The 13,324-nt window shown below is 53.1% G+C and overlaps 1 protein-coding gene across 1 annotated transcript; it reads right to left on the reverse strand.

The window, feature by feature from the left end:
- Positions 1-1,792: 1,792 nt before the first annotated feature.
- On the reverse strand, positions 1,793-12,735 carry LOC123752023 (uncharacterized). The gene is made up of 6 exons (XM_045734087.2): positions 12,705-12,735; positions 10,617-10,740; positions 9,944-10,056; positions 7,669-7,775; positions 4,202-4,342; positions 1,793-2,729 (listed from the first exon to the last, which is right to left on the reverse strand). The coding sequence occupies exons 1-6, from the start codon at positions 12,724-12,726 to the stop codon at positions 2,556-2,558; spliced, it is 681 nt and encodes a 226-aa protein (XP_045590043.2). The 5' UTR covers positions 12,727-12,735; the 3' UTR covers positions 1,793-2,555.
- Between the last annotated feature and the right edge of the window lie 589 nt (positions 12,736-13,324).

The following is a 13,324-nucleotide window of genomic DNA, read 5'->3' on the forward strand; positions in this document are numbered from 1 at the left end:
GTTTAATTTCCTTCCACATAATGTGTTGCTCTTGCCTCTCACCGCCACTCAACGTGTTCCTATATTAGGATTAATATAAAGTTCTTGTGAGATAACATTGACGTCGTGCGGTGGGATCCAACCCCCGTCTCTGGACTCCTACAAACAAACCTAATCGGCCCAGATACGGAAGTTCGATCCCACACTATGGCTTTATTATTTCCTGATAGATACATCACGCAGCTCTGTAAAGCAGGACGCAAGACACAACAACGTGGCTGAACGTTTAGAAGTGTCGTCACTTCACTTATTTTGAGATGAGTGGGGTTGAGTTGTAATTACTACTTCAAGTTAGACCTTCCACAGTACATAAAGTAAGGCGAATATTACCTAATTACACCAAGTGACTTCTCTGGTTACTGAATATCTTGATAAATTCTCATAGACTTTGTGTAAGACTTGCAGGTCAAATTGGCTTCTTATGTGGAACAGGAATTACAGAGAAGAGCTTTTATCAGTGGTACAGGAGATACAATGGAGGCTTCTTATAGAGTTTCAGAGGAGGTCAGCGGCCCGGCTACACCTACTGAAGACCCCAGAAATATTTTCAGAATCAAAAGTTCAGGAAAATCTAATTTATTTGTGTAAGGTTAAGAATAATTATTATGAGAAGATTTGCTTTGTTTAATTTCTTTAAAATAATTTTTTCCAAAACATCAGTAAATTGATGTGTTAGTTGCTGTAACTCACAGCCGGTCTAGCCCTGACCTGCAGCCCTAATGTGGGCCCAAGCCTTAACCCGGCCCTGAATGATTGTATAGAGGTGTAGGGAGCTCCGAAGGTAGAGGTGCAGTGACCCCTGGAGTCTACCTGTCCCTGGACAGGTAGACTCTACCCTCCCTCTGGTGAGGAGAGTGTGTGAGGCTGTACTTGGTGAGGAGAGTGTGTGAGGCTGTACTTGGTGAGGAGAGTGTGTGAGGCTGTACTTGGTGAGGAGAGTGTGTGAAGCTGTACTTGGTGAGGAGAGTGTGTGAGGCTGTACTTGGTGAGGAGAGTGTGTGAGGCTGTACTTGGTGAGGAGAGTGTGTGAAGCTGTACTTGGTGAGGAGAGTGTGTGAAGCTGTACTTGGTGAGGAGTGTGTGTGAAGCTGTACTTGGTGAGGAGAGTGTGTGAAGCTGTACTTGGTGAGGAGAGTGTGTGAAGCTGTACTTGGTGAGGAGAGTGTGTGAAGCTGTACTTGGTGAGGAGAGTGTGTGAGGCTGTACTTGGTGACTCCCACACAGAGCAGTTACTAGCGGCCGGCTGGTGCGTTTCTGTGGGGCTGAGGCACCGTGATGGACGCCTTGTAGAACTACTCAAGCTGGAGAGGTTCAGAGTCTCCAAGTCAGTAGTAAGGTGCTCCCTGAGCCCAACCACTTGGGCTGGACGGTAGAGCGACAGTCTCGCTTCTTGCAGTTCGGCTTTCAATCCCCGACCATCCAAATGGTTGGGCACCATTCCTTTCCGCCGTCCCACCCCAAATCCTTATCCTGACCCGTTCCCAGTGCTGTATAGTCGTAATGGCTTGGCGCTTTCCCCTGAGAGTTCGCTTCCCTTCCCACAGAGTGAAACACTCCACCAAGAAGTGTTTCAGTCCCCTGAAGATAACAGCAGGAGTGAAACAATGTCACTTAATATGTGGCCATGACGCACCGAAACGTCCCCAGTGTCACCTCACATGTATACTCTTGTTTACCTGCTGTAGCCGCCTTCTTGACACATTCTCTGCAACAACAGTAAACACAACTGGAAGGGTCTAAATATAACAGAAAAACTGATTTCAAGATTTATTACAAAATAATGGCGTAGATGTAGACCTGCCACGGACACTACCCGGCAGGGAGCATCCGCTGATGCCTGCAATGGTTGCATATTGAAAGAGCGACGCATGCACGCACTCCAGCCTCAACATGGCGAGAATAACAACTACTCATGCATCCATTACATTCGTAAAGTGAATGAAAGCACAGGAGTAACATTCGTGAATGTAGAACATTGTGAGAGCGCGCTCTACTAATGTATAGTTGTAGCTAATGTTGGGTTAAAGAAAGACGTTCTGGCATGACAACGGAGAACGAAGTTAATCTTTGAGAACGAGCGTTAATCTTGTTAACGCCTCACGTTAACAAGATCAACGAGGGCGTCTCTGGAGCCAGATTCACGAAGCAGTTACGCAAGCACTTACGAACTTGAACATCTTTCCTCAATCTTTGGCGGCTTTGTTTACAATTATTAAACAGTTAATGAGCCCCGAAGCACAAGGAGGCTGTTTATAACAATAACAACAGTTGATTGGCAAGTTTTCATGCTTGTAAACTGTTTAATAAATGTAACCAAAGCCGTCAAAGATTGAGGAAAGATGTACACGTTCGTAAGTACTTGCGTAACTGCTTCGTGAATCTGGCGTGTGGTGTACCAACGCACAGACAACTTCGTATACGCTGTTGAAGGCACAATATCCAGCAAGCTCTGTACGATTATAAGTCTTAAAATAATAACAATATATCATAGTATTTAATAATACTTTGTGCGTGAACTAGAACGCGGGTTGGTCTTGGTACTGGTCGTAGGATGGCTGTTGGTACTGGGAGTCGGAGTCGTACTGGCGCTCTGGGGTGTACTGGGACCTGGTAGGGGAGTACTTGGCCGGCGCTGCTGGGTACTCCTGGTCAGGCTTGGGGGAGGGCACGATGTACAGGTCCTCGTTGACCTGCAGGAGACAAGGAGAACCTCTTCACACCACGGACTGACCGAGTACACGTGAGTAATAGTGGCCGGGTGACCTAACCTGAGTGTAAGGGCGGATGATGAGTCACAGTAACGGGGCTGAAGATATAATGACCCAACCACTCACCAGAAGCACCTTCATCACCTTCAGTGATTAAGTGCTTAATTGCACACTAGTTTCTTTATCAGCTATCTCACCCTGTCAGAGTAAATGAGACAAATGTATGTGAATGCATGTGTTTGTGTATATATGTATGTATATGTGTGTGTGTATGTATATGTATGGGTATAAAGTATATATGGAAGCTGATCAGAACTACATTTCACCTTTGTGAATGCACATTAATGACACTATGCAAAAGACACATCTAACACTTTATGTAGGGCATACGTAAATCTGTGTATCTATGTATTTACGTATGTAGGTTAGCTTAGCATTTTAATAGCACCGAATCACCTTCTGTGGTTGAGTGTTCAATAAACCCTTGAACTATATGTTTAACACTTCTCTAACCCTGTCCATGGTGGACAGAAGAAAATGTATATATGCTGGTTAGCATTGTAAATGTGTGGCCACGTCTGTGGTAGAAAATAATAATAAAAAAAAAACTCACCAGAAGATGAGGAGACAACGACGTTTCGGTCCGTCTTGAACCATTGTCAAGTCGCATCTCACACGACTTAATAATGGTCCAGGACGGACCGAAACATCGTCACTTCTCCAGCTTCTGATGTGTGGTCTGGTCAACAGTAGTAGACACTTGCCTTGGCACCACACTTGCCCTCTTCCAGCAGCTGGGCAATTCCCCCCTGTGTAAGTGGCTCATTATAGATTAGTGCTAGAGGTATGCTGAGGGCCTCTGCTGCTTCTTTTACCACCCATGGTGATACTCTGTCTGGCCCAGTAGCTTTAATTACCTCCAGTGATGCCAGCTGTGTTCTTACTGCCTCACCTGTTACCTCAATATTTAGTAGTATCTCGTGAGGTGGCTGTTTCCTCGTCTGGGAGTGTTCTGGCTCAATGGTGAACACCCCATGGAAGCTGCCAGTGTGCTCCAAACACACTGTGTAGTGTGTGTGAATGTATGTCACCTAGTTGTGCTTGCGGGGGTTGAGCTCAGGCTCTGGTCCCGCCTCTCAACTGTCAATCAACTGGTGTACAGGTTCCTGAGCCTACTGGGCTCTATCATATCTACACTTGAAACTGTGTATGGAGTCAGCCTCCACCACATCACTGCCTAATGCATTCCACCTGTTAACTACTCTGACACTGAAAAAGTTCCTTCTAACGTCCCTGTGAAGGAACTGTGTGTGTGTGTGTGTGTGTGTGTGTGTGTGTGTGTGTGTGTGTGTGTGTGTGTGTGTGTGTGTGTGTGTGTGTGTGTGTGTGTGTGTGTGTGCGTGCGTCTGTGTGTGTGTGTATGCGCGTGCGTGCGTGCGTGCGTGTATACGTACCCTCTCCTGCTTGGCGATGGTGTCGGAGTCACAGCGGACGTTGAACCACCACTCACACACCCGGTTGGCCTGGTTGTAGATGGTGCCATTGGGACACAGGAACGACTCCATCAGACCGTCAGTCTTGCAGTAGTGCCACACCTGCAGCACACACACCACACCTTAGTTAGCGCAGCCCCAGGGGTGAGACGGGCACTGGTGTGGGAGAAGAGACAGGCAGTGGTGTGTGGGAGAAGAGACAGGCAGTGGTGTGTGGGAGAAGAGACAGGCAGTGGTGTGAGGGAGAAGAGACAGGCAGTGGTGTGGGGGAGAAGAGACAGGCAGTGGTGTGAGGGAGAAGAGACAGGCAGTGGTTGTGGGAGAAGAGACGAGCAGTGGTGTGAGGGAGAAGAGACTGGCAGTGGTGTGTGGGAGAAGAGACAGGCAGTGGTGTGGGGGAGAAGAGACAGGCAGTGGTGTGAGGGAGAAGAGACTGGCAGTGGTGTGTGGGAGAAGAGACTGGCAGTGGTGTGTGGGAGAAGAGACAGGCAGTGGTGTGGGAGAAGAGACAGGCAGTGGTGTGAGGGAGAAGAGACAAGCAGTGGTGTGAGGGAGAAGAGACAGGCAGTGGTGTGGGAGAAGAGACAGGCAGTGGTGTGGGGAGAAGAGACAGGCAGTGGTGTGAGGGAGAAGAGACAGGCAGTGGTGTGAGGGAGAAGAGACTGGCAGTGGTGTGTGGGAGAAGAGACAGGCAGTGGTGTGGGGGAGAAGAGACAGGCAGTGGTGTGAGGGAGAAGAGACAAGCAGTGGTGTGTGGGAGAAGAGACAGGCACCGGTGTGATGGAGAAGAGACGGGCAGTGGTGTGAGGAGACAGGGAGCACAAGGTAGAGCAGAGAGAGATAAAGTGATCACCTTGAGTACTTAGGATCTAATCTCAATGATCCTCGGATCCTAGGATCAATGCTTCTACGAGCCGGTCTCTGACTAGGCCTCCTGGTGAACATGGGGGACATTCATGTAGAGTTTCATAAGGAAGAGATGGTTGAGTTACCTCAGGACTGTACTGAGGAGTCAGTAAGAAAAACAAGGGGGAGGGGGGGTCCGGGCGGATTCTAAAGTAAGTCACATACAGAAAAGAGAATTAAAAGTAAATAAGAAATCATTATTAGTGTACACAAAATGGGCTCCAGGCGGCCGGTTGATTCGTCTATACCAGTGTCATGTGTAGACCGGACACGTCTGTTGGGACGGGGACCGGACACGTCTGTTGGGACGAGGACCGGACACGGTCTGTTGGGACGAGGACCGGACACGGTCTGTTGGGACGAGGACCGGACACGGTCTGTTGGGACGGGGACCGGACACGGTCTGTTGGGACGAGGACCGGACACGGTCTGTTGGGACGAGGACCGGACACGGTCTGTTGGGACGAGGACCGGACACGGTCTGTTGGGACGAGGACCGGACACGGTCTGTTGGGACGAAGACCGGACACGGTCTGTTGGGACGGGGACCGGACACGGTCTGTTGGGACGAGGACCGGACACGGTCTGTTGGGACGAGGACCGGACACGGTCTGTTGGGACGGGGACCGGACACGGTCTGTTGGGACGAGGACCGGACACGTCTGTTGGGACGAGGACCGGACACGGTCTGTTGGGACGGGGACCGGACACGGTCTGTTGGGACGAGGACCGGACACGGTCTGTTGGGACGGGGACCGGACACGGTCTGTTGGGACGGGGACCGGACACGGTCTGTTGGGACGAGGACCGGACACGTTCTGTTGGGACGAGGACCGGACACGGTCTGTTGGGACGAGGACCGGACACGGTCTGTTGGGACGAGGACCGGACACGTCTGTTGGGACGAGGACCGGACACGGTCTGTTGGGACGAGGACCGGACACGGTCTGTTGGGACGAGGACCGGACACGGTCTGTTGGGACGAGGACCGGACACGGTCTGTTGGGACGGGGACCGGACACGGTCTGTTGGGACGAGGACCGGACACGTTCTGTTGGGACGAGGACCGGACACGGTCTGTTGGGACGAGGACCGGACACGGTCTGTTGGGACGAGGACCGGACACGGTCTGTTGGGACGAGGACCGGACACAGTCTGTTGGGACGGGGACCGGACACGGTCTGTTGGGACGAGGACCGGACACGGTCTGTTGGGACGAGGACCGGACACGGTCTGTTGGGACGGGGACCGGACACGGTCTGTTGGGACGAGGACCGGACACGGTCTGTTGGGACGAGGACCGGACACGGTCTGTTGGGACGAGGACCGGACACGGTCTGTTGGGACGAGGATCGGACACGGTCTGTTGGGACGGGGACCGGAGAGGAAGTGCGTGACACAGAACAGAGACAGAAGGGGCGTGACACAGAACAAAGACAGGAGGGGCGTGACACAGAAAACACACAGGAGGGGCGTGACACAGAAAACACACAGGAGGGGCGTGACACAGGACACAGACAGGAGGGGCGTGACACAGAACACTGACAGGAGGGGCGTGACACAGAACACTGACAGGAGGGGCGTGGCACAGAACACTGACAGGAGGGGCGTGGCACAGAACACAGACAGGAGGGGCGTGACACAGAACACAGACAGGAGGGGCGTGGCACAGAACACAGACAGGAGGGGCGTGACACAGAACACAGACAGGAGGGGCGTGACACAGAACACAGACAGGAGGGGCGTGACACAGAACACAGACAGGAGGGGCGTGACACAGAACACAGACAGGAGGGGCGTGACACAGAACACTGACAGGAGGGGCGTGACACAGAACACTGACAGGAGGGGCGTGACACAGAGACAGGAGGGGCGTGACACAGAGACAGGAGGGGCGTGACACAGAAAACACACAGGAGGGGCGTGGCACAGAACACAGACAGGAGGGGCGTGACACAGGACACAGACAGGAGGGGCGTGACACAGACAGGAGGGGCGTGACACAGAACAAAGACAGGAGGGGCGTGACACAGAACACTGACAGGAGGGGCGTGACACAGAGACAGGAGGGGCGTGACACAGAGACAGGAGGGGCGTGACACAGGACACAGACAGGAGGGGCGTGACACAGACAGGAGGGGCGTGACACAGAACACAGACAGGAGGGGCGTGACACAGAACACTGACAGGAGGGGCGTGACACAGAACACTGACAGGAGGGGCGTGACACAGGACACTGACAGGAGGGGCGTGACACAGAACACTGACAGGAGGGGCGTGACACAGAGACAGGAGGGGCGTGACACAGAAAACACACAGGAGGGGCGTGACACAGGACACAGACAGGAGGGGCGTGACACAGAGACAGGAGGGGCGTGACACAGAAAACACACAGGAGGGGCGTGACACAGAACACAGACAGGAGGGGCGTGACACAGGACACAGACAGGAGGGGCGTGACACAGAACACAGACAGGAGGGGCGTGACACAGGACACAGACAGGAGGGGCGTGGCACAGCACCTGGCAGCTGGAGGCTTCGTCGGCGTAGAAGCCCGGGAGTTTGCCCCTACAGGAGAAGCTGCTGGCGGGGATGACGGCGTGGACCGGGTAGTCCTTCCCTGGCTCCCCTGGAACACACACGGGGTTAGTGGCCTGTAGCCTGCTACCTGGACTATCCTCACACACACACACGGGGTTAGTGGCCTGTAGCCTGCTACCTGGACTATCCTCACACACACACACGGGGTTAGTGGCTTGTAGCCTGCTACCTGGACTATCCTCACACACACACACGGGGTTAGTGACCTGTAGCCTGCTACCTGGACTATCCTCACACACACACACGGGGTTAGTGGCCTGTAGCCTGCTACCTGGACTATCCTCACACACACACACGGGGTTAGTGGCCTGTAGCCTGCTACCTGGACTATCCTCACACACACACACACGGGGTTAGTGGCCTGTAGCCTGCTACCTGGACTATCATCACACACACACACACACACGGGGTTAGTGGCCTGTAGCCTGCTACCTGGACTATCCTCACACACACACACACACACACACACACACACACGGGGTTAGTGACCTGTAGCCTGCTACCTGGACTATCCTCACACACACACACACACACGGGGTTAGTGGCCTGTCGCCTGCTACCTGGACTATCCTCACACACACACACACACACGGGGTTAGTGGCCTGTAGCCCGCTACCTGGACTATCCTCACACACACACGGGGTTAGTGGCCTGTAGCCTGCTACCTGGACTATCCTCACACACACACACACGGGGTTAGTGGCCTGTAGCCCGCTACCTGGACTATCCTCACACACACACACACGGGGTTAGTGACCTGTAGCCTGCTACCTGGACTATCCTCACACACACACACACACGGGGTTAGTGGCCTGTAGCCTGCTATCTGGACTATCCTCACACACACACACGGGGTTAGTGACCTGTAGCCTGCTACCTGGACTATCCTCACACACACACGGGGTTAGTGACCTGTAGCCTGCTACCTGGACTATCCTCACACACACACACGGGGTTAGTGACCTGTAGCCCGCTACCTGGACTATCCTCACACACACACAGGGTTAGTGACCTGTAGCCTGCTACCTGGACTATCCTCACACACACACACACACACGGGGTTAGTGACCTGTAGCCTGCTACCTGGACTATCCTCACACACACACACGGGGTTAGTGACCTGTAGCCCGCTACCTGGACTATCCTCACACACACACGGGGTTAGTGGCCTGTAGCCTGCTACCTGGACTATCCTCACACACACACACACGGGGTTAGTGGCCTGTAGCCCGCTACCTGGACTATCCTCACACACACACACACACGGGGTTAGTGGCCTGTAGCCTGCTACCTGGACTATCCTCACACACACACACGGGGTTAGTGGCATTCAGCCTGCTACCTGGACTATCCTCACACACACACACACGGGGTTAGTGGCCTGTAGCCTGCTACCTGGACTATCCTCACACACACACGGGGTTAGTGGCCTGTAGCCTGCTACCTGGACTATCCTCACACACACACACACGGGGTTAGTGGCCTGTAGCCTGCTACCTGGACTATCCTCACACACACACACGGGGTTAGTGGCCTGTAGCCTGCTACCTGGACTATCCTCACACACACACACGGGGTTAGTGGCCTGTAGCCTGCTACCTGGACTATCCTCACACACACACACACGGGGTTAGTGGCCTGTAGCCTGCTACCTGGACTATCCTCACACACACACACACGGGGTTAGTGGCCTGTAGCCTGCTACCTGGACTATCCTCACAAACACACGGGGTTAGTGACCTGTAGCCTGCTACCTGGACTATCCTCACAGTACACTTAAGGAGAGTACACTGTACAGTACACTTAAGGAGAGTACACTGTACAGTACACTTAAGGAGAGTACACTGTACAGTACACTTAAGGAGAGTACACTGTACAGTACACTTAAGGAGAATACACTGTACAGTACACTTAAGGAGAGGACACTGTACAGTACACTTAAGGCGAGTACACTGTACAGTACACTTAAGGAGAGTACACTGTACAGTACACTTAAGGGTGAGGTAGTTAAGTATAACCAGCGGAAGTAACGAGGTCACATCATGAGAGGTTAACCAACAGGAGTCACGAGGGTTTAAGTCAAATACTGACTTATTAAGACCCACATAAGTCAATATTTGACTCACGCCACACTTGACCATTAACTTGGGTACTGGAGTTATAACTTGAGGCCGAGGGTGTGTGGGCTACCGTACCTGGGATTGTGTTGACGTTGTCATCGTACTCCTCCTCCTCCTCCTCCTCGACCTGGTACTTCTTCTGGTACTTGGGCGGCTGTTGGTAGGTCTCCGTCTCGGGGGCCGGGTACCTGGAGACAGACAGGTACTGTACAGAGACAGACAGGTACTGTACAGAAACAGACAGGTACTGTACAGAGACAGACAGGTACTGTACAGAGACAGACAGGTACTGTACAGAGACAGACAGGTTGTGTACTGTGTCCTTCTCTTCTCTCTTGACTCTATGTCTTGCTCTCAATTAGGAACAATATTTGTGCTTTCCAGCTTCCAGTGGTGTGTACTGGAACTGTGGAATGCTTAAGCTTGTACTGTACTGACCTGAAACTGTACTCAAAATTTACTTCAATTACACAATTTTAACTTGAGGTGGTAAAACCCCTTTAATCAGCACGTGAGGTTGAGTGCAGAGTAACTCACTATACACTGTGGCAGCTGCTCTTGAACCGTGTCCCTGTAGGACACATGCGACTGTGTATGCTGGCTAGCACTGTATGTGTGGGCCGCGCCTCAGGTAGAACAACTAATTTTAAAAAAGTTACTGAAAAATATATAACCTCTCCTATTTCATTTGCATGTGATCGCTCAGTATTTGTATCTTTATTTACAAATAAAAAATGACCAGTATTACCTTGACTCCTCTTGATAGGTTTTGGGGGGCTCTCTGTAGGCCTGGGGAGGGTCTCTGTAGGCCTGGGGGGAGCGGCCTCTGGGCGACTGGGGGAAGCCTGCGACTACACACGCTCCCAATATACCTGTGGATGTACACACCTCAGACACTAGTATTACCACACTCGCACGCACAAGCCCACACACACACACTCACACCTACACTTCAGAGAGCAGCAACACAGAATGAGAGCAAAACTACTTGTCATGATTGACCAACATGAGGGAGAGATTGACTAGGACTCGAGAAGTGCCCCCGGTGGGGAGGGGACGTGGGGGTCTCCTCACTCCAGGAGGTGTGTGTGGAGTGCAGCTGGTTGCTGGGCACCGACCTGTGGTGAAGTTTACCTCTGGGGGAGACTACCGGGATGTTGTGGAGAAGTATGGTGGCTGCTCCATTCAGCTCCCTGATGGTGGCGGAAGCGTGTCGGTGTCCGATCATTGTGGGTAAACTACCAACGTTACAGTGCATTGGGCGCCATATGAGTTCTCCGACGACCTCCTAAGTCAGTACTTTTCCAGATCTGGGCGGGTGCTGAGTGTCCGCCGGAACATCATTTCTTCTGGTAGATGAGCGGGTGTGCTGAGTGGAACCCGCACGTTGGCCAGGCGCCTCACTACTCCTGTGTTGTCCTCGGTTATGGTGTCCGCGTGTTCTAGGCGGGCCAACCCTGGCCCTGTTTCCCGTGCTGCTTCTCGGGTCACCAGGCTGCTGCGCGGCGTGGTGAGCGTCGTCTTCACCCTCTCAACCTTTTTCCGGAAGGACAGAAGGAAGATTTTCCCCCACTGGCGGCCCCCCCCAGACTCCTCTCTCTGTCTCTGTCCTGATGTCGTGTATTCACCTAGTTGTGCTTGCGGGGGTTGAGGGCAAACAAGCGTCCTGTAGGCTTGCTACAGGGATCGTGCGGTGTGTGCTCCTGTGCGTCCTCCCGGGACTGGCCGGGAGTTCTGGTGAGGCGCCTCCAGGGGCCGACAGTTCCCATGACCCGTGCAGGGGGGAAGGTCGACGTGACGGAGGCCGCCGTGAGGCCTGTCCCGTGTCGGAGGTCCGTGAGCGACCGGCCTCCTGTGTGGGTGGGGCGAGTGGGGGCTTTCGACGACTTGGAGACTCCAGAGCCTATGTAGCGCCCTCCATAAGCTCTGGAATTTAGCCATACTAAATGGGATTGGGTGCTCTGGGATGTGTACTGTCTGCGGTATCCTAAGGCTGCATTTCTGCATAAATATCTGTAGAGCCTTGCCTTGCTCTGCTGTATTTACTCTGCTGTGTTTGTACGTGTGATCTGCGTCCCCGTGTTCGGTAACTGAGTGTAGTTATGTTTCTGTTATTGTTTTACGTTTTGTGTTCCCCGTGTACTTAACCGTGTTCCCCGTGTACTTAACCGTGTTCCCCGTGTACTTAACCGTGTTCCCCGTGTACTTAACCGTGTTCCCCGTGTACTTAACCGTGTTCCCCGTGTACTTAAACGTGTTCTTCTGTACTTGTGGTGAGTTTTGTAATGTGTTTGTTGTTGTGTTTTGTGTTGTGGGGTCCGTCGATGTCTTGTATTTGATTGTACTTATATATCAGGCCGTTGGCATGTATATATATAACAAACAAAACAAAAATACGAACATAAGAAGAATATCAGAAAAAATTGACTATAAAACTGAATTCCAAACAGTTACTACACATCCATATGAGAAGTGTCAGTGAATGTCCCAGTGACCAGATCACCCCAGAGTGGGAGGACACCGTCATATGTCTATCCTGGGAGAGACAGGTGTACCTGGGAGAGACAGGTGGGGGGGTCTGGTGTACCTGGGAGAGACAGGTGGGGGGTCTGGTGTACCTGGGAGAGACAGGTGGGGGGGTCTGGTGTACCTGGGAGAGACAGGTGGGGGGGTCTGGTGTACCTGGGAGAGACAGGTGTACCTGGGAGAGACAGGTGTACCTGGGAGAGACAGGTGTACCTGGGAGAGACAGGTGTACCTGGGAGAGACAGGTGCACCTGGGAGAGACAGGTGTACCTAGGAGAGACAGGGGGGACCCAGTTAGAGTGGTACTCACAGACAGCGGCGGCAGCTCTCATGGTGACTGGTAACTGAAAGGAGAACACACAGTTAATGACACGTTAATGATGAACACAACATGTTCATGCAGTCTTTGACACACGTGTTGACTCAGTGCATGGAGCCGTGCATGGAGCCGTGCATGGAGCCGTGCATGGAGCCGTGCATGGAACCGTGCATGGAGCCGTGCTTGGGGCCGAGCATGGGGCCGTGCATGGGACCGTGCTTGGGGCCGAGCATGGGGCCGTGCATGGGACCGTGCTTGGGGCCGAGCATGGGGCCGTGCATGGGACCGTGCTTGGGGCCGAGCATGGGGCCGTGCATGGGACCGTGAATGGAGCCGTGCATGGGGCCGTGCATGGGACCGTGCATGGGGCCGTGCACGGAGCTGGGAGCACCACAAGTGCTGCTCAACTTTCTCCCTGGTGCAGGTGTTGTTGTGGCGTCAGCTGGTCCTCCGGCCCCAGGCACCCCTCCCTCACTAACCTCCCCAACCAGCTCCTACCTTCCCCCTGCCCTCTCCCCCTCCCTGTGTCTTCCCCTTCACCACACTTCCCTTCCAGACTACCAGATGCTGCGCCAGAAATAATCAGACATTTATGTATGTGAAACAGAATG

This window comes from Procambarus clarkii, chromosome 47 (genome assembly GCF_040958095.1).
Source record: "Procambarus clarkii isolate CNS0578487 chromosome 47, FALCON_Pclarkii_2.0, whole genome shotgun sequence".
Lineage (NCBI taxonomy): Eukaryota > Metazoa > Arthropoda > Malacostraca > Decapoda > Cambaridae > Procambarus > Procambarus clarkii.